This window comes from Kogia breviceps, chromosome 14 (assembly GCF_026419965.1).
Source record: "Kogia breviceps isolate mKogBre1 chromosome 14, mKogBre1 haplotype 1, whole genome shotgun sequence".
NCBI lineage: Eukaryota > Metazoa > Chordata > Mammalia > Artiodactyla > Physeteridae > Kogia > Kogia breviceps.
Genome location: NC_081323.1, coordinates 23,672,705 through 23,695,732, shown reverse-complemented (window position 1 = coordinate 23,695,732; position 23,028 = coordinate 23,672,705). Strand labels below are relative to the sequence as shown.

Genomic DNA, 23,028 nt, shown 5'->3' with positions numbered 1-23,028 from the left:
ACTACTGAAGCCTGCGAGCCACAACTTCTGAAACCGTGTGCCACACCTACTGAAGCCCGTGTGCCTAGAGCTCGTGCTCCGCAACAAGAGAAGCCACTGTGATGAGAGAAGCCTGCAAACCTCCATGAAAGAGTAGACCCCACTCACCGCAACTAGAGAAAGCCCATGCGCAGCAACGAAGACCCAACACAGCCAAAAATAAAAATTAATTAATTAATTAATTTAATTTTTTTAAAAAAGAATCCGCCTGCCAATGCAGGGGACACAGGTTCGAGCCCTGGTCCAGGAAGATCCCACATGCTGCGGCGCAACTAAGCCCGTGCACCACAACTACTGAACCTGCGCTCTATAGCCCACGTGCCACAACTACTGAAGCCTGCGTGCCTAGAACCTGTGCTCCGCAACGAGAAGCCACTGCAATGAGAAGCCTGCGCACCGCAACGGAGAGTAGCCCCCACTCTCCACAACTAGAGAAAGCCCACATGCAGCAACAAAGACCCAATGCAGCCAAAAATAAATAAATTTATAAATAAATAAATAAGATAAAAATAATCATCTGGATTTTGTTTTCCTTGTGAACAGCTGAGTACTGTGATGAAAAGAGCCACCATCCAGGCATCTTCAAAGTTGAATTTGTGGCAGATGTTGTATGGGTTTCTTCTCTCAGAATACTTGTGGTTTGACAGTTTACAGGAGTGATAATCTCTTACATCATGCTGCCAAAGCTGTCAACCTGTTTAGTGAATGTGACACTTCCAGACATTTACAGTTTTCATTGACTTATTTTTGTCTTTACTGCTTTTCTTTTTAAATAATTAAAGGCTGAATTCCACAAACATAAAATGTATATCTTACTTGTTTAGTCCTAAAATATCTAATGCTTCAAAATGTATTAAGTGCAAGTAAATACCCTTCTTAAAGAATAATTAATGAAGATTAAATACCTTTAATTAATGAAGATTAAATACACTGTTACATTATTCTGATAACAAACATTAACCAATGAATGCACGTGTCTACTTTAATGGGATTTGTTTTAATATAAGAATGAATTTTATGGTTTGCAAATATAAAAACTTTGTTTAAATATTATTCATATTTTTAATTAATGAGAATTTATCCTATCTACGGGGTTTTAGATATCAAATTGTCCTTGACAGGCAAAGGAAGACTGTATTTGACTTGAACCACTAGGTTTCAAATGCTAATGCTCAGAACAAGGTTAAAACAATTGTGCCAATTGAGATTTAAAAAAAAAAAAAAAAAAAGAGTCAATCTAAAAATATACATATGAAGTAACACTCAGGTAGAATTTAGATATGCCAAAAATCATGAAGGAAGCAATGACCGGAAATTTGGTAAACAAAACAGGATGCCATAACCTAGCCTGTCACCAGATTGCCAAACTGAAGTAATATCTCTAGGTGCGGTGGGTCACGACCTGTGTGAGTTGCTCTGCCTAGTCTATCCCTTTCCCTCAATTCCTACTGATCGTGCAGAGTCTTGTGCACCCCTGGAAAGGAATCTGGATTTGATTCCAACTGCAATGGGATGCCACTGGAGGGTTTTAAGCAAGGGATTATAAGATCTGATTTGCTTTAGGGATCAAATGTGCTGATAAATGTGAACAGGCTCTGTAAATGCTAAAGCATCATACCAGCATTTATTACCTTGATAGAGGTCAAACTGAAAGGGAGAGATGAAAATAAGGAACATTAAAATCCAAGTAGGACAGGCCCATTCTAAATCATGTGGCCTGGGGTCTTCTCCCAGCCTTCTCTCAAGTTCCGTTTGGGACTTGAGGAAGATCAAGTTTGGTGGAAGTGGAATCAGGAATTGTATTTGCCATATTAAGTTTGAAGTGAGCATTAGATGCCTAGGTGGAGATCCTAAGAAAGTATCTGGATATATCCAACTGGAGCTAAAGAGAGAAACCAGGATGGAAATACAGATTTAGGATCTATCAGAATATAGTTTTGCTAAAAACGATAGTTGCTAATCTTTATAGCATGCTTACTATATTTTAGACACCATTTTAAGTGCTTTATATGTATAAACGCTCTTGGTCCTTACCACAGCTTTAGCAGGTTAGGTCCCATGATTATCTCTATTTTAAAAATGAAGAGGGCTTCCCTGGTGGCGCAGTGGTTGAGAGTCCGCCTGCCGATGCAGGGGACATGGGTTCGTGCCCCGGTCCGGGAGGATCTCACATGCCACGGAGCAGCTAGGCCCGTGAGCCACGGCCACTGAGCTTGCGCTCCGCAACGGGAGAGGCCACAACAGCGAGAGGCCCGCGTACCGCAAAAAAAAAAAAAAAAAAAAAAAAAAAAAAAAAAAAAAAAAAAAAAAAAAAAAGAAGAAACTGAGGCATAAAGAGATTAAGCTACTTGTCCAAAGACACATAGCAAGTATGTACCAGAGCTGGAACTCAAACCTAGGTAATCTGACTCCAGAACTCCTTAAAGCCATGGGACTGTTTTGGATATACAAAGAGACAGGACCGAGGAGGAGGACAGAGCCCTCACATACAGTATTTCAAGTCAAACAATTTCCTGAGTCCTGAAGATCAAGTGACTGGCGCTGTTTCAGGCTCTGCAGACACAAAGAAAAATAAGACACAGTCTCTCAAGAAGCCCACTCTGATAGCTATGAGCTGATGGCAACTATTTACTGAACATTTACTATGTGCCACACACTGGCCAAGCTTTTTAGACATGTTATTTCACTCCTCCTAACAGCCCTATGAGGCAGATGTTACTACAGCCATTTTAGAAATAATGCACCTGAGGTTCAGAGAGGTTAAATAATATAACCTAGTTATAAGTGACAGAACTAGGATTCAATCCAGGTCCATTTTACTTCAAAATCTGGTCTTTTCCAAGGAAATCCTGTTACATGCTACAACATGGATGAACCTTGAGGATATTATGCTAAGTGAAATAAGCCAGGCACAAAAAGACAATGTATGATTCCACTTATATGAGGTATCTAAAGTAATCAAATTCATGGAAACAGAAAGTAGTAAATGGTGGTTACTAGGGCTGGGGGAGGGGAAAAAAGTAGTTGTTTAATGGGTTGAGTTTCAGATTTGCGAGATGAAAAAATTCTGGATATCTGTTTCACAACAATGTGAATACCTGACACTACTGACTGCACACTTACAAATGATTAAGAAGGTAAATTTTATGTGTTTAAAACATAAAGAAAAAAATTTTAATCTGGTCCTTCCAAGTATACCACATGCCATAATGGATATGCTTACTGTGCTATGGAATACTTGTGAGGATATAATTTATTCTGCAACGTGGGGGTGTAGCAAGGAAGTGATCAAAGAAAGTGACTAAGAAAGGACACATGTGAAAGATGAAGTTCCCCACTTTATCTTCACTATAGTTTTGGGAAGGTACATCCATCTCAACCTCTGAAATAGCTCCCATTCCTGTCTGTATACAACTTCTGATTACCACAATAACCAGACTAGACCAGGCTCAAGAACATTCCAGCACCTTCTATCTGGTGAGCTTCTTCAGTCTCCTCCCATTCCAAGTCATCCAGCACTGGAAACAAATGAAGTGTACTAAATTTCCCCATTCATTAAGTTAAAGAACTTCCGTGGCTCCCTATTGCCCTCAGAACATAGAGGATTATCAAGACGAGTGCTTAGGAGCAAATTACCTAATTTTTCTGAACCTCAGTTTCTTCATCTGTGTTGAGATGAGTCCCGACACTTGATTCAAAAGATTGAGAATTAAAGACACTGTATACCTTGCACAATGCTTGATCCAAAATATGTGCTCAGTAAAGGTGAGTTAGTTCCCTACATACCCAGCTCAGTAAGGGTCTTTGGGTTAAAGGATAGAGCAAGTATTTCCAGAATCTTAAGGCAGATAGAGAAGTATGCAAAGGGAAAAAAGTTGCTCATCTATGGTTAACTGATGTTCAGGAAAATACTGTTCACTCAGAACTGCTTCTTCATCTGTAACCCTTTACAAACACAGACCACCTGGTTTTTATCTTATATTCTGTCCTTTTAACCATATGAGTAATATTGAAGTGGTTCAAAATTAAGTTCACATATAAAGTTATACTGTGAAAAGTCTCACTCTCATTCTCTCCCTCATCTACCCAATTCCCACTCCACTCCCACCAATCACTTTATTACTATTCCTGTATTTACTTTAAAAGTTTCTTTATGCAAAAGCTATCCTTAAATTAAGCTAATGCTTTACAGGTGTGTTTGCAACGTACGTTCTGGGAACATGGGGGCGGGGGGAGTAGAGGAAAGAGCAGCCTAGGTTTATTCATACTGCTTTACCCTAAAGCAGTGTCCTTCATTCATTCAAAATAGATACTAAACATATACTGGGCACTATTATAAGCCAGATACCCAGTATAGCATTCATATTAACTGATTACTCTTCAGCTTTTTACTGTGCACCAGAAATGCATTTAACGCTTTACACAATTGTCTTTGATGCCCACAACACCTTAACGTGTAGTTTACTAATTATCATCTCCATTTTACAAATCAGGAAACTGAGGCACAGAAACGTAACTTGCCCAAGCAAGAGAGAGCAGGGTTCTGAATCCAGGCCTGACTCCAGAGCCCTAGCTCTTTACCATGACGCTCTACTCTGGCAAACCAGATAGTCCCTGCACCCGCTGGAGCTCAGCCTAACATGGGATACAGGCGAGGAAAAGGATAGACAACAAAGAAATATGTAATTACAGACTAAGAAAGTAATGTGAACGGAACGAATTCAGGGCTGTAACTGAATAACAATAGGGACCCACTTTAGAAGGGGGAGGGTTGTGTCTAGGAAAGGCCTCTCTGAGAGAATGACATTTATGATGGCTTGGGAACCTTTTGGGGTTTGCAGTGATGACCCACCGCCCAAGTCACGGGGAAGAAACTCGCGGCCCGTAGAGGCTACAGCAAACTCGCCCAGGGTCCTCCAGACGTGCAGACGTGGCGCAAGGAAGGGAGGATCCAGGAGCTGGGCCTAGGACTCGTACACGCCATCAATGCCCGATGCAGCCCAGCCCTGCTCGGCCCCTAACCCGGAGCCGCTAGCCTGCCGCTGCCCACTGCCCCGCCGCGGCTGACAGCGTCGCGACAGCCCACAGGGAGGCCCCGCGGCCAGCCAAGAGGGGTCGGGCCCGTACAGCGGCGGCCTGGAAAGGCCTCTTGCCCGGCCCCCCGCCAGCTCCCGCCCGGACCACCCCGCCCCGCCCCTCCGGGCCGGCTTCGTACCTGCACGGCCCGGACCAGGCCCCGGCCGGTCAGCTGGCCCTGCCGCAGCTGCAGCAGAATGTTACCAGGCCGCGGCCGGCCGCCCCATCCGCCCCAAGCCGCCACAGTTGCCGCCGCCCGTCGCCCTCGGCCGACCCCAGACCCAGCAGCCGCCGGCGCCGCCGCCATGTCTCCTCGTCCGACAAACAGGAAGCAAGCGGCCCCGGGGCCGCGGAGATTCCTACGGGGCGGCGGAGGGGTCGCCGCAGCGCCCCCAGCGGGCCTACGGCGGAGGTGCAAGCCGCGTGGCAGGGGCCGTGCGCGCCGCGGGGACTGCTGGGAAATGTAGTCTTGCTCTCAGGAGGGCAGGTGCGAGAGAGCGATGTGGCGTTTCTTGCGCCACTTGTCCTTCTGGCCCCTCCGTCCAGCATTTCAGTGAGATCCCCCAAGGTCGAAGACAGGTCCCTGCGCGTGCATTCTCCCATTTCTTGCCTATTTGGGGAGGTTACAGCCAACTGGCTAGGAAAAGATCTTGGATTCCAGACCAGGAATCAGGCTGTCTGGTCTATTTCCCGCCTGCTTCTTTCTGCCTCTGACTCGCCACGGACCTCTCTGAGGCTCAATTTCCTCTTTAGTTCATTCAGTCAGTAGTTCTTGGGAGCCTATTCAGCCAGGAAATAGTTCCTTGGGGCCAACTCTGCGCCCAGCACCGAATGGTCCCTGAGAAAACAGTGGTGAGCAGAGCAGAGTAAGTAGGTCCCTGTTTTGAAATGCGAGTTACAGGGAAGACAGCACATCCATACACAGACGCACAGCAACAAACTGGGTAAGTTGTGTAACCGAGTAGGTTGTTGTGATGTTAAATGAAATAATGGAAGGGCAAAGGATTGGTAAACTGTGACATCATATTCTCTGTCAGAGGACTCTTGTCCTGATTTCTCCCCACCAGATAGTATGTTCTGTTCTACTCTGAGCCCAGGTAATCATTTTTTTGGCAAACTTCTGTGCCAGGATCGTGGCATCTCCTCTCCTTTTTTCTTCCTGGGAGGGGGTCTTGTAACATAAATGAAAGAGGAATGCTGGGTGTGATGCAATAAGGAATGGTGGAGATTGTGACCCATAACTTACTGCCCAAACCAGAACTTTTAAGAATGAAAGGATGCCATTAATTACAAGGGGACAGCAGGCGTGTAAAGGGACTGTTTCTGGCAAACTGTGATTGTGGTCACCATCCCCATACCCATCTACAAGGAGTGGTCTCTACTCACCTCCTGCAGATTGTTGCTGAATTGTCTAGTTTTTCCAGAAAGGCCAAAAGTCTGGGTTTTTATGTGAAATCACTCAATTTTAAAAACTCCATGGGCCAAATAAAACCCTATTTATGACCCCTGGAACATGGAGACCAGGATCAGGTCCAGGTGTACATGGAAATTTAGCATGTGGTAAGGGAGACATTTCAAATCAATGGGCAAAGAAAAAAAAAAGTTAGGTCTTAAACTTTACACCAAGCTAAAATGAATCTCAGACATACTAAAAGCTATATGTAACAAAATCAAAGTATAGTTCTAAAGCTGGATTGTGGTAATAGTTATACAACCTTAAGTTGACTAAAAATCATTAGATTGCACACTCAAAATGGGTGTTTTATGATATGTAAATTATACCTCATACATTTATGATATGTAAATTATCTGATGTTAAAAACCAACGTATAAAAATAGTACAAGTGGGGACTTCCCTGGTGGCACAGTGGTTAAGAATCTGCCTGCTAATGCAGGGGACACGGGTTCGAGCCCTGGTCCAGGAAGATCCCACATGCCGTGGAGCAACTGAGCCTGTGCGCCTCAACTACTGAGCCTGCGCTCTGGAGCCCATGAGCCACAACTGCCGAGCCTACGTGTCACAAGTGCTGAGGCCCACAAACCTAGAGCCCGTGCTCCACAACAAGAGAAGCTACCGCAGTGAAAAGCCCATGCACTGCATAGAAGAGTAGCCCCTGCTCGCCGCAACTAGAGAAAGCCCGCACGCACAGCAACAAATACCCAACGCAGCCAAAAATAAATAAATAAATTTACAAAAAAAAAGAAAGAGAAGTTAATCTATGGGAATACTTTTACGATTTGAGGATAGAAAAGTTCTTCTCAATCATAAAACCCAGAAGTCATGAATAGGAACAGATTGACAAGTTTGACCTTAACAATGTTAAAATTTTCTGTACAAGACACTATGAACAACCATAAAAGGCAAGTGATATTCTGGGAAACAGTCAATATCCAGAATGTATGAAGGACTTACTGCGCCCTCTGCCTGAAGTTGTTATCCCCAGGAAGCTCTCTGAATGGCTTGCTTCCTCATGAACTCCAGGTTTCTATTCACGGAGAGATCTTCCCTACTATCCATATAAAAACTGCACTCCTTAAACTCACCATCTTATTACGTGCTTTGTTTGTTTCTATAGCACTATCTCCACATGACATAGTTGTTTACTTTTTGCACCCCTCCCCCTGACTGGAGGATAATCTTGGTCTTTGTTCGTTGCTGCATTTATCTCCAGCACGTAGAATAGTACTTGATACATAGTAGGTGGTCAAATATTTGTTTATTGGTTCAAAAAAATTAATGAACAGATGCATGAACACCTACAAAAATCAAGGTAAACGGTTCCTGGTGGTCCAGTGTGTAAGACTCCAGGCTCCCAATGCAGGGGGCCTGGGTTCGATTCCTGATCGGGGAACTAGATCCCGCACGCATGCGGCAACTAAGAGTCCGCATGCCGCAACTAAAAAGATCCCGCATGCTGCAATGAAGACCCGGCGCAGCCAAAATAAATAAATAAATAAATGTTTTTTAAAAAATCAAGGAAAAAACCAAACAACCCAATAGAAATATAGGTAGAAAGGAAGAGGTAATTCACAAAAGAAAAATAAATGGCCAGTAAATGTGTAAAAAATGCCCACCCTCAATTTTATTAATAGTAGAATGTTGATGGTGAGAACATAAACTGATATATCTTTCTGCAAAGAAATTTTTTAGCAATATGAATTAAGTCATAAAGAAATCCAAACTTTCTGACTTGATAATTACTCCCTAATGATATTATTTGATATGATGATGATTTAATGCAAAAATGCTTACTACTGTATTATTTGTGAAAGCAAAAATAGAAAAAAATGTAACAATAAAGTAGGATCATAGTTAAATCTAGTGTTTCAATATAATGGAATATTTGAGCCATTGAACATCATCATTTACAAAATAAAATACTAAGATTTCAAATAAAATTAAATATTCATATACTTTGATCTGCTTCTAGGAATTTATGTTTTAGCAACAGCTAAACAAGTATACCAAGATGTATTACTAAAATATTCAGTGAGATATTTATATATCAAATATTGGAAAAATCTGAATATCCATCAATAGGTGACTAGTTAAATGAATCATGTTTCATCTACTCAGCAGAATACTGCACAGTCACCGAAAGGAATAGGACACACACACACACACACACACACACACACACACACACACACACACACTGACATGGGAAGATGTTCATGACACAGTTAAGTTAAAAAAGCTCATGGAGCTTCCCTGGTGGTGCAGTGGTTGAGAATCCGCCTGCCGATGCAGGGGACACGGGTTCGTGCCCCGGTCCGGGAAGATCCCACATGCCGCGGGGCGGCTACGCCCGTGAGCCATGGCCGCTGAGCCTGCGCGTCCGGAGCCTGTGCTCCGCAATGGGAGAGGCCTCAACAGGGAAAAGCCCGCGTACCACAAAAAAAAAAAAAGCCCTCATGGAAGACCACTGTGTATCATGTAATCTCATTTGTGTAAGAAAAAAATCATCTACTTATATAAATTTACATATACATTACAAAACCTGGAGGATTATGCACAAAATAGTTGAAAGCAGTTACCACTGAGAAGTGGAATTAGGAGGGAGGGAAAGAATATTCATTCTTCTAACTTTTACACTATTCCTTTCATTTTATTATAAGCGTAGATAACTTTAATAATTTAAAATGTAAATTTTAAAAATTACATATCTATAACTGGATAGGAAGGTGCTCACCACACATTCTTTTTTGTTGTTGTTGTTGTTGTGCGAGCCACAACTACTGAGCCTGAGCGTCTGGAGCCTGTGCTCTGCAACAAGAGAGGCCGCGACAGTGAGAGGCCCGCGCACCGCGATGAAGAGTGGCCCCCGCTCGCCTCAACTAGAGGAAGCCCTCGCACAGAAACGAAGGCCCAACACAGCCAAAACTAAAATAAATAAATTAATTAATTTTTAAAAAAAGAAAGGAAAAAACATCCATTCCAGGGACACAAAGCTGGACATTGGTCAGTCGTCTGTGCAGCAGCCAGCCTTCCCTGGGCAAGCACAGCCCCAGGATTTCACCCAGAGCTCTTCCTGAGGCATATGGTGGAATATACTCTCATCCTTGTAACAGCAAGGAGACAGTATCCTGACAAACCTTACAGTTCAAATGACCCTTCAGGTTTCCCTTGGCACTCATCATGCTGGGAACAAGTCTTCCCACCTCAGTTTTGACCCAACTACAAATGTCACTTTACATTCCTAAATTTGAAACTTCCTCAGCCCAGCCTGGCCCAGGCATTCCCCAAAGCTGGCTATTCACTGGGTTAAAAATGATCACATCAAGTTCAGTTCTAAGGTCACTACTGACTAGGAAATAAGGAGATAGGTTTCCAGAAACCTCTGTACTCTCCACTTCATCTCTGTTCTGCTGGCCTTTTCTGTAGAAAACAGATGAGGGTCTTTCACCACCAGAGGGCAGAGCACCCCTCCCGTAAGAGGCCAGTGGATGTCAATTTAGGTCAGGGTTAGAAAAACTGAAGCTCCTTAATAGGCTAATTTTTTTCCCCACAATAATCCCAAATGGCTTAACCAAACATGCTGATACTACACAGAATATCACTTCTTGTAAATGAGTTACCAAACTCAACTGGGCAGATGGATTTTCTGGGGCAATTTTTTTAGATCATATTTTTTAATCATAGAAAAGTCATTTTAATCAAAGCAACTGGCACAGTTATATTCAGACCACGGAAACAGCTGTTCATGCATCGTCCTTTGGTGTTATTTTTGACGGTTATATTCTTTCACATTACATTTCTAATGTACAATCTCTCAAGGATTTGTTTCAAAAATGTTTGTTGAGTACCATTTCACCTGCCAGGCACTACTGTAGGTGCTAAATAAAAGAAACAAAAGTCCCTGCTCTCATGGAGCTTATACACTTGTGTAAGACCCACCCTTCTTTCAGCATTTACCGTTGGCCAAGCACCTTATTTGCAATATTTTATTTTCCCTCAGCTTTTGGGGGGGAAATTTTCAAATCTACAGAAAAGTTAAAAGAATAATATGATGAATACTCATATATCCTTGATTAAACTCACCAATTGTTAACATTGTTTTATCTATTTCTTCTCTATCTACATGTGTATATATACATATATCACATTTTTTGCCAAACCATTTGAAAGTAAATTACAGATATCATACTACACCCCAAATATTTCAGTATCTATCATTCAAGAACAAGGACATACTCCTAATAACAATGACACCATCACACCCAAAAAATTTAATGTTGATATATTACCTTACATTCAATTTTCTGCAGTTGCCCCCCAAAATGTCTCATAGAGTCTTCCCCCCACATCCAGGATTCAATCAAGGATCACTCATTGCTTTTGAATGCCATGTCTCTTTAGTGTCTTTTAATCTCTAAGACTCCCCTCATCTTCTCTGTCTTTCATAAAAGAGTCCCTTTCATGTTTGTCTTTTCAGTGTATGAGGGTTCCCTTTTCTCTACATCCTCGCTAACATTTGTTTCTGTTTTTTTTTTAATTTTTATTTGGTTGCACAGGGCCTTAGTTGAGGCAGGTGGGCTCCTTAGTTGCAGCTCACCGGCTCCTTAGTTGTAGCATGTGAACTCTTAGTTGCTGCACGATGTGGGATCTGGTTCCCTGACCAGGGATCGAACCCGGGCCCCCTGCATTGGGAGCATGGAGTATTAACCACTGTGCCACCAGGGAAGTCCCATGCCAATGTTTGTTATTTGGGTTCCTTTTGATGACAGCCATTCTCATTGGTGTGAGGTGATATCTCACTGTGGTTTTGATTTGCATTTCCCTTATGATGAGTGATGTTGAGCATCTTTTCATGTGTCTTTTAGCAATCTGCATTTCCTCTTTGGAAAAAATGTCTACTCAGTTCCTCTGGCCATTTTTTAATTGAGTTGGTTTTTTTCTTGATGTTGAGTTGTATGAGCTGTTTATATATGTTGGCTATTAACCCCTTATCAGTCATGTCATTTGCAAATATCTTCTCCCATTCAGTAGGCTGTGTTTTCATTTTGTCAGAGAGAGAAATTAAGGAAACAGTCCCATTAACCATCACATCAAAAAGAATAAAATACCTAGGAATAAACCTACCAGAGGAGGTAAAAGACCTGTACGCAGAAAACTATACATAAGATACTGATGAAAGAAACTGAAGACAACACACACAGATGGAAAGATATAATGTGTTCTTGGACTGGAAGAATTAATATTGTTAAAATGACCATACTACCCAAGGCAACCTACAGATTCAATGCAATCCCTATCAAAATAAAATGGCACTTTTCATGGAACTAGAAAAAATAATTTTAAAATTTGTATGGAAACACAAAAGACCCCAAATAGCCAAAACAAACTTGAGAAAGAAGAACAGAGCTGGAGAAATCATGCTCTCTGACTTCAGACTATACTACAAAACTACAGTAATCAACAGTATGGTACTGGCACAAAAACAGAGACATAGATCAATGGAAAAGAAAAGAGAGCCCAGAAATAAATAAACCCACACTTACATGGTCAAGTAACCTATGACAAAGAAGGCAAGAATATACAATGGAGAAAAGAAAATCTCTTCAATAAGTGGTACTGGGAAAACTGAACAGCTACATGTAAGAAAGCCCACGTACAGCAATGAAGACCCAATGCAGCCAAAAATAAATAAATAAATAAATAAATATTTTTTTAAATGGCTCTTAGGATGACATATTCTACATGGAAAACTTTAAAAAAATCTGACTCTGATTAAGCCTCTAGATCTTAATATCAATTTACCAAAACAAAAGCACCAGAGAGACATTAAACAATCAATTCCACAGGGATGCAATTAGCTAAACCCATAATATGGGAAACTATAGGACAAACAACCCAGTTTCTTCAACAAATAAATTGCAGTGAAAGTAAGAGAGAGTTCAAGAAAATGAAAAGACAAGCCACAGACTGGGAGAAATATTTGCAAGACATATACAATAAAGGACTGTTTTCTAAAATAAACAAAGAATACTTAACAATTTTAAAAAAACCAACAACTTGATTAAAATGTGGGCCAAGAACTTAACAGACACCTCATCAAAGAAGACACACAGATGGCAAACAACCATATGAAAAGATGCTTCACATCAAATGTCATCAGGGAAATGCAAACTAAAACAAGGAGATACCATAACTGAGTCACTTTGCTGTACAGCAGAGATTGGCACAACATTGTAAATCAACTATACCTCAAAACAAAACAAAACAACTCCCTCCTCCCTCCCCCCCCAAAATAATGAGATACCACTACACACCTTTTAGAATGGCCAAAATTCAAAACACTGACAACCAAAAGCTGACAAGGATGTGGAACAACAGGAACTTTCAGTGCTGGTAGAAATGCAAAATGGCACAGCCACTTTAGAAGACACTTTGGTGGATTCTTAAAAAAAACTAAATGTACTCTTACTATAATATCCAGCAATCATGCTCCTTGGTATTTACCCACAGGAGCTGAAAACTTATGTCCACGCAAAAACCTGCACACAGATGTTTATAGCAGTTTTATTCATAATTGCCCAAACTTGGAAGCAACCAAGATATCCTCAGTAGGTGAATGATTAAATAAACTGATATATCCAGACAATGTATTTTTTAAAAATGAGCTATTGAACCATGAAAAGGCATGGAGGAAACTAAAATGCATGTTACTAAGTGAAATAAGCCAATGTGAAAAGGCTATATATTGTATGACATTTTGGAAGGCAAAATCATGGAGACAGTAAAAAGGTCAGTCATTACCAGGGGTTAGAGAGAGGAAGGGATGAAAAGGTGGAGCACAGAGGGTTTTTAAGGCAGTGAAACTACTCTGTATGATACTATAATGGTGGACACACATCATTATACATTTGTCAAAACCCATATATATAATGTACAACACCAAGAATGAATCATAATGTAAACTATCAACATACAACCTCCCAAGACTGAATCAGGATGAAACAGAAAATATTAACAGATAGATTATCAGTAATGAAATTGAATTAGTAATTTAAAAAAAAAAAAAACTCACAACAAACAAAATTCCAGGACCAGATGGCTTCACAGGTGAATTCTACCAAACATTTAAAGAAGAGTTAATACCTATCCTTTGCAAACTATTCCAAAAAACTGAAGAGGAAGGAATGCTTCCAAACTCATTCTACTAGGCCAGTATCACCCTGATACCAAAACCAGACAAAGACACACACAAAAAAGAAAGAAAGTTACAAGCCAATATCACTGATAAACATGCAAAAATCCTCAACAAAATATTAGCAAACTGAATTCAACAATATATTAAAAAGATCATACACCATGATCAAGTGGGATTTATCCCAGGGATGAAAGGATGGTTCAATATCCATAAATCAATGTGATGCATAAACAAATTGAATGATAAAAACGATATGATGATCTCAATAGATGCAGAAAAAGCTTTTGACAAAATTCAACATCCATTTGGCTGCTCTCACCTTCTGAGACAGCCCACACTCTCTGGAGACTGTTTCTCCCAGGGCTGCTCTCACTTTTAAAAAAAAAATGAATCTATTTATTTATTTATTTTTGGCTGTGTTGGGTCTTCACTGCAGTATGTGGACTTCTCATTGTGGTGGCTTCTCTTGTTGCAAAGCATGGGCTCTAGGCACGCAGCCTTCAGTAGTTGTGGTGTGCAGGCTCAGTAGTTGTGGCTCGTGGGCTCTAGAGCGCAAGCTCAGTAGTTGTGGCACGCAGGCTTAGTTGCTTCATGGCATGTGGGATCTTCCCGGGCCAGGGCTCAAACCCACATCCCCTGCATTGGCAGGCAGATTCTTAACCACTGCACCACCAGGGAAATCCTGCTCTCACCTTTTGAGATGGACTGCATTCTGTCTATGGAATGTGTATCTCTGCTTTCACTTTACTATGGCTCACTCTTGAATTCTTTCCTGTGTGAAGCCAAGGACTCTCACCTGATGGCCCGTCCCAGGACCTCGCCTGAGACCTGAGACATGACCATCCTCTTGTGCCCCATTTTCCTGCAACATCTTTACAAAGGAAGAGGAAGAAGTTGGCCTTCTCCCCCTCCCCACTTTTCCTTTGATTATAAAAATGTAGCCCACTTAGTTCTCAGGGCAGAGCCCTCTTGCCTGCCCACTTGTATCCTTTATGAGCATCCTAAATTATAAATCTACTTCTTGCCTATCAAAAAATATTCAACAACCATTTACGATAAAAACTCTCAACAAAGTGGGTACAGAAGGCATATATCTCAACATAATAAAGGCCATATATGACAAATCTACCATCAATATCATACTCAATGATGAAAAGCTGAAAGCACTTGCTGTAAGATAAGGAACAAGGCAAGGATGCCCACTCTTGCCACTTTTATTCAACACAGTATTGGAAGTTCTAGCCACAGCAATCAGACAAGAAAACAAAATAAAAGGAATCCAAGTTGGAAAGGAAGAAGTAAAACTGTCACTGTTCATAGATGACAAGATATATCTATAGAATCTATATATAGAAAATCCTAATGATACCACCAAAAAAACTATTAGAACTAATAAATGAACTTTGTCATAACATGTTCAAAAAGAAACTCAAAATGGATTAAAGACTTACACATAAGACCTGAAACCGTAAAACTCCTACAAGAAAATATAGGCAGTATGATCTCTGATACTGGTTTTAACAGTATATTTTTGTTTGGGATATGTCTCCTCAGGCAAGGGAAACAAAAGCAAAAATAAATAAATGGGACTACATCAAACTAAAAAGCTTCTGTACAGAGAAGGAAACTATCAACAAAACAAAAAGGCTGCCTACTGAATGGGAGAAGATGTTTGCAAACAATAGGTCTGATAAGGGGTTAACATCCAAGAGATACAAAGAACTCACACAACTGAACATCAAAAAAACAAACAGATTTGTTCAAAATGGCAGAGAAGGACATGCGCTCACTCCCTCTTGCGAGAGCACTGGAATCACAACTAACTGCTGAACAATCATCAACAGGAAGACAGTGGAACTCACCAAAAAAGATACCCCACATCCAAAAACAAAGGAAAAGCTGCACTCAGACAGTAAGAGGGGCGCAATCACAATAAAATCAAATCCAATAACCGCTGGGTGGGTGACTCACAAACTGGAGAACAATTATACCACAGAAGTCCACCCACTGGAGTGAAGGTTCTGAGCCCCATGTCAGCCTTCCCAGCCTGGGGGTCTGGCAATGGGAGGAGGAATTCCCAGAGAATCAGACTTGGAAGACTAGGGGATTTGATTGCAGGACTTCGAAAGGACTGGGGGAAACAGAGACTCCACTCCTGGACGGCACACACAAAGTAGTGTGTGCATCAGGACCCAGGGGGAATGAGCAGTGATCCCATAGGAGACTGAACCAGACATACCTGATAGTGTTGGGGGGTCTCCTGCAGAGGCAGGGGCTGGCTGAGGCTCACAGCAGGGACAAGGACACTGGCAGCAGAAGTTCTGGGAAGTACTTCTTGGCATGAGACCTCGAAGAGTCCACCATTAACCCCACCAAAGAGCCTGTAGCCTCCAGTGCTGGGTCGCCTCAGGCCAAACAACCAACAGGGAGGGAACTCAGCCCCACCCATCAGCAGACAAATGGATTAAAGTTTTACTGAGCTCTGCCCACCAGAGCAACAGCCAGCTCTACCCACGACCAGTCCCTCCCATCAGGAAGCTTGCACAAGCCTCTTAGATAGCCTCATCCACCAGAGGGCAGACAGCAGAAGCAAGAAGAACTACAGTCCTGCAGCCTGTGAAACAAAAACCACATTCACAGAAAGATAGACAAGATGAAAAGGCAGAGGGCTATGTACCAGAAGAAGGAACAAGATAAAACCTCAGAAAAACAACTAAATGAAGTGGAGATAGGCAACCTTCCAGAAAAAGAATTCAGAATAATGACAGTGAAGATAACCCAGGACCCTGGAAAAAGAATGGAGGCAAAGATGGAGAAGATGCAAGAAATGTTTAACAAAGACCTAGAAGAATTAAAGAACTAAAGAACAAGCAAACAGACATGAATAATATAATAACTGAAATTTAAAAATACACTAGAAGGATTCAATAGCAGAATATCTGAGGCAGAAGAATGGATAAATGACCTGGAAGACAGAATGGTAAAATTCACTGCCACGGAACAGAATAAAGGAAAAAGAATGAAAAGAAATGAAGACAGCCTAAGAGACCTCTGGGACAACATTAAACACACCAACATTCGCATTATAGGGGTCCCAGAAGGAGAAGAGAGAGAGAAAGGACCTGAAAAAATATTTGAAGACATAGTTTTCCACTATAATGTGTACAAATATTTTCTCAGGTCCTTTCTCACTCTCTTCTCCTTCTGGGACGCCTATAATGCAAATGGGAACATGGGACAGGAAATAGCCACCCAAGTCCAGGAAGCTCAGAGAGTCCCAGGCAGGATAAACCCAAGGAGAAACACTCCGAGACATATAGGTTATCAAACTGACAAAAATTAAAGACAAAGAAAAACTGTTAAAAGCAGCAAGGGAAAAACGACAAATAACATACAAAGGAACTCCCATAAGGTTAACAGCTGATTTCTCAGCAGAAACTCTGCAAGCCAGAAGGGAGTGGCACGATATATTTAAATCGATGAAAGGGAGGAACCTACAACCAAGAGTACTCTACCCAGCAAGGATCTCATTCAGATTCGATGGAGAAATCAAAAGCTTTACAGACAAGGAAAAGCTAAGAGAATTCGGCACCACCAAACCAGCTCTACAACAAATGCTAAAGGAACTTCTCTAAGTGGGAAACACAAGGGAAGAAAAGGACCTACAAAAACAAACCCAAAACGATTAAGAAAATGGTCATAGGAACATACATATCGATAATCACCTTAAACGTGAATGGATTAAATGCTCCAACCAAAGGACACAGGCTTGCTGGATACAAAAGTAAGACCCATATATATGCTGTCTACAAGAGACCCACTTCAGACCTAGAGACACATACAGACTGAAAGTGAGGGGATGGAAAAAGATATTCCATGCAAATGGAAATCAAAAGAAAGCTGGGGTAGCAATACTCATATCAGATAAAATACACTTTAAAATAAAGAATGTTACAAGAGACAAGGAAGGACACTACATAATGATCAAGGGATCCATCCAAGAAGAAGATATAACAATTATAAATACATATGCACCCAACACAGGAGCACCTCAATACATAAGCCAATGCTAACAGCTATAAAAGTGGAAATTGACAGTAACACAGTAATAGTGGGGGAGTTTAACACCTTACTTACACCAATGGACAGATCATCCAGACAGAAAATTAATAAGGAAACACAAGCTTTAAATGACACAATAGACCAGATAGATTTATTGATATTTATAGGACATTCCATCTGAAAACAGCATATTACACTTTCTTCTCACGTACACATGGAACATTCTCCAGGATAGATCACATCTTGGGTCACAAATCAAGCCATGGTAAATTTAAGAAAACTGAAATTATATCAAGCATCTTTTCTGACCACAACGCTATGAGATCAGAAATAAATTACAGGGAAAAAAAACATAAAAATCACAAACACATGGAGGCTTTACAATACATTACTAAATAACCAAGAGATCACTGAAGAAATCAAAGAGGAAATCAAAAATATCTAAAGAAAAATGACAACAAAAACACAACGATCCAAAACCTATGGGATGTAGCAAAAGCAGTTCTCAGAGGGAAGTTTATAGCAATACAATCCTACCTCAAGAAACAAGAAAAATCTCAAATAAACAATCTAACCTTACACCTGTAGGAACTAGAGAAAGAAGAACAAGCAAAACCCAAAGTTAGTGGAAGGAAAGAAATCATAAAGATCAGAGCAGAAATTAATGAAACAGAAACAAAGAAAACAATAGCAAAGATCAATAAAACTAAAAGCTGGTTCTTTGGGAAGATAAACAAAACTGATAAACCTTTATTCAGACTCATCAAGAAAAAGAAGGAGAGGACTCAAATCAATAAAATTAGAAATGAAAAAAGAGAAGTTAAAACAGACACTGCAGAAATACAAAGCATCCTAAGAGACTACTACAAGCAACTCTATGCCAATAAAATGGACAACCTGGAAGAAATGGAAAAATTCTTAGAAAAGTGTAACGTTCCAAGACTGAACCAGGAAGAAACAGAAAATATGAATAGACCAATCACAAGTAATGAAATTGAAACTGTGATTAAAAATCTTCCAACAAACAAAAGTCTAAGACCACATGGCTTCACAGGTGAATCCTAACATTTAGAGAAGAGCTAACACCCATCCTTCTTGAATTCTTCCAAAAAATTGCAGAGGAAGGAACACTCCCAAACTCATTCTACAAGGCCACCATCACCCTGATACCAAAACCAGACATAGATACTACAAAAAAAGAAAATTACAGACCAATATCACTGATGAATATAGATGCAGAAACCCTCAACAAAATACTAGCAAACAGAATCCAACAACACATTAAAAGGATCATACACCATGATCAAGAGGGATTTATCCCAGGGATGCAAGGATTCTTCAATATACATACATCAATCAATGTGATAAACCACATTAACAAATTAAAGAATAAAAAGCATGTGATCATCTCAACAGATGTAGAAAAAGCTTTTGACAAAATTCAACACCAATTTATGATAAAAACTCTCCAGAAAGTGGGCATAGAGGGAACCTACCTCAACATAATAAAGGCCATATATGACACACCCACAGCAAACATCATTCTCAATGGTGAAAAACTGAAAGCATTTCCTCTAATATCAGGAACAAGACAAGGATGTCCACTCTCGCCACTATTATTCAACATAGTTTTGGAAGTCCTAGCCACGGCAATCAGAGAAGAAAAAGAAATAAAAGGAATCCAAATCAGAAAAGAAGAAGTAGAGATGTCACTGTTTGCAGATGACATGATACTATACATAGAGAATCTGAAAGATGCCACCAGAAAACTACTAGAGTTAATCAATGAATTTGGTAAAGTTCCAGAATACAAAATTAATGCACAAAAATCTCTTGCATTCCTATACACTAACAATGAAAGATCAGAAAGAAAAATTAAGGAAACAATCCCATTCACCACTGCAACAAAAAGAATAAAATACCTAGGAACAAACCTACCTAAGGAGATAAAAGACCTGTACTCAGAAAACTATAAAACACTGATGAAAGAAATCAAAGATGACACAAACAGATGGAGAGATATACCATGTTCTTGGATTGGAAGAATCAATATTGTGAAAATGAGTATACTACGCAAAGCAATCTACAGATTCAATGCAATCCCTATCAAATTACCAGTGGCATTTTTTACAGAACTCGAACAAAAAATCTTAAAATTTGTATGGAGACACAAAAGACCGTGAATAGCCAAAGCAATCTTGAGGGAAAAAAATGGATCTGGAGGAATCAGGCTCCCTGACTTCAGACTATACTACAAAGCTACAGTAATCATGACAATCTGGTACTGGCACAAAAACAGAAATATAGATCAATGGAACAGGATAGAAAGCCCAGAGATAAATCCACGCACCTATGGTCAACTAACCTACAACAAAGGAGGCAATGATATGCAATGGAGAAAAGACAGTCTCTTCAATAAATGGTGCTGGGAAAATTGGGCAGCTACATGTAAAAGAATAAATTTGGAACACTCCCTAACACCATACACAAAAATACACTCCAAACGGATTAAAGACCTAAATGTAAGAGCAGACACTATAAAAACTCTTAGAGGAAAACATCGGCAGAACACTGTATGACATAAATCACAGCAAGATCTTTTTTGACCCACCTCCTTGAGTAATGGAAATAAAAACAAAAATAAACAAATGGGACCTAATGAAACTTAAAAGCTTTTGCACAGCAAAGGAAACCATAAACAAGATGAAAAGACAACCCTTAGAATGGGAGAAAATATTTGCAAACGAATCAATGGACAAAGGATTAATCTCCAAAATATATAAACAGCTCATGTAGCTCAATATTAAGAAAACAAACAACCCAATCAAAAAACAGGCAGAAGACCTAAATAGCCATTTCTCCAAAGAAGACATACACATGGCCAAGAGGCACATGAAATGCTGCTCAACATCACTAATTATTAGAGAAATGCAAATCAAAACTACAATGAGGTATCACCTCACACCAGTTAGAATGGGCATCATCAGAAAATCTACAAAAAACAAATGCTGGAGAGGGTGTGGAGAAAAGGGGACCCTCTTGCACTGTTGGTGGGAATGTAAATTGATACAGCCACTGTGGAGAACAGTATGGAAGTTCCTTAAAAAACTAAAAACAGAACTACTGTATGACCCAGCAATCCCACTACTGGGCATATACCCTGAGAAAACCGTAATTCAAAAAGACACATGTACCCCAATGTTTACTGCAGCACTATTTACAATAGCCAGGACATGAAACAACCTAAATGTCCATCGAAAGATGAGTGGGTAAAGAAGATGTGGTACATAGATATAACAGAATATTACTGAGCCATAAAAAGGAATGAAACTGTGTCATTTGTAGAGACGTGGATGGACCTAGAGACTGTCATACAGAGTGAAGTAAGTCAGAAAGAGAAAAACAAATATTGTATATTAACGCATATATGTGGAATCTAGAAAAATGGTATAGATGAACCGATTTGCAAGGCAGAAATAGAGACACAGATGTAGAGAACAAACGTATGGACACCAAGGGGGGAAAGTGGGGGCAGGGTGGGGTGGTGGTGGGATGAATTGGGAGATTGGGATTGACATGTATACACTAATATGTATAAAATAGATAACTAATAAGAACCTGCTATATAAAAAAATAAAATAAAATTCAAAAAAGAAATATATAATCTTTTGTATGTATTCAATATTACATGAAAATTAAATGAATATAATGCAAAAACAAACAACCCAATTAAAAAATGGAAAGAGGGGCTTCCCTGGTGGCACAGTGGTTAAGAATCCGCCTGCCAATGCAGGGGACACGGGTTCGAGCCCTGGTCCGGGAAGACTCCACATGCTGTGGAGCAACTAAGCCCATGCACCACAACTACTGAGCCTGTGCTCTAGAGCCTGCGAGCCACAACCACTGAGCCCACATGCTGCAACTACTGAAGCTCATGCACCTAGAGCCCATGCTCTGCAACAAGAGAAGCCACCGCAACGAGAAACCCACACACCGCAACAAAGAGTACCCCCTGCTCGCCACAACCAGAGACAGCCCGCGTGTAGCAACAAAGACCCAATGCAGCCAAAATAAATAAATTAATAAATTTTTTGAAAAAGGAAAGAGGACCTGAATAGACATTTTTCTAAAGAAGACATACAGATAACCAACAGACACATGAAAAGATACTCACCATCACTAATCATCAGGAAATGCAAATCAAAACGCAATGAGATATTACCTCACACCTATCAGAATGGCTATCATCAAAAAGACAACAAATAACAAGTGTGGTCAAGGATGTGGAGAAAAGGGATCCCCTGTGCACTGTTGGTGGGAATGTAAATTGATGCAGCCACTGTGGAAAACAGTATGGAGACTCCTCAAAAAAATAAAAACAGAACTACCATAAGATCCAGCGATTCCATTTCTGGGCATTTATGTGAAGAAAACAAAAACACTAATTTGAAAAGATTATGCATGCCTATGTTCATTGCAGCATTACTTACAATAGTCAAGATATGAAAGCAACTTAAATGTCCACCAATAGATGAATGGATAAAGATGTGGTTTGGACGAAGTGAGAGAGTGGCATGGACATATATACACTACCAAATGTAGAATGGATGGCTGGTGGGAAGCAGCTGCATAGCACAGGGAGATCAGCTTGGTGCTTTGTGACCACCTAGAGGGGAGGGATAGGGAGGGTGGGAGGGAGACCCAAGAAGGAGGGGATATGGGGATATGTGTATACGTATGGCTGATTCACTGTGTTGTACAGCAGAAGCTAACGCACCATTGTAAAGCAATTTTACTCCAATAAAGATGTTAAAAAAAAAAGATATGGTTTGTGTGTATACACACACACCCATGTGCACACACGCAGTGGAATATTTACTCAGCCGCAAAAAAGAATGAAATCTTGCCCTTTGTAAAAATATGGATGGACCTAGATGGTATTATGTTAAGGGAAGTCAGTCAGACAGAGAAAGACAAATACCATATGATTTCACTTATATGTGAAACAAAAAAAACAAAACAGGGCTTCCCTGGTGGCGCAGTGGTTGAGAATCCACCTGCCGATGCAGGGGACACGGGTTCGTGCCCTGGTCCGGGAAGATCCCACATGCCGCGGGGCGGCTGGGCCCGTGAGCCATGGCCGCTGAGCCTGCGCGTCTGGAGCCTGTGCTCCGCAATGGGAGAGGCCACAACAGTG

At 40.7% G+C, this 23,028-nt stretch overlaps 1 protein-coding gene across 4 annotated transcripts in view; it reads right to left on the bottom strand.

Moving 5' to 3' along the window:
* The window catches only part of TRPC4AP (transient receptor potential cation channel subfamily C member 4 associated protein), an 88,567-nt gene extending 72,272 nt beyond the window's left edge, over positions 1-16,295 (bottom strand). The window contains exon 1 of one of the 4 annotated variants that reach the window (XM_067012110.1): positions 16,009-16,295. In XM_067012110.1, the coding sequence (XP_066868211.1) occupies positions 16,009-16,218 (210 nt within the window). In that variant the 5' untranslated portion in view covers positions 16,219-16,295. Of the gene's footprint in view, positions 1-5,254; positions 5,531-16,008 lie in introns of those variants that run through there. The other 3 variants (XM_067012111.1, XM_059038007.2, XM_059038009.2) reach the window with 3 other exon arrangements.
* Positions 16,296-23,028: the final 6,733 nt, after the last annotated feature.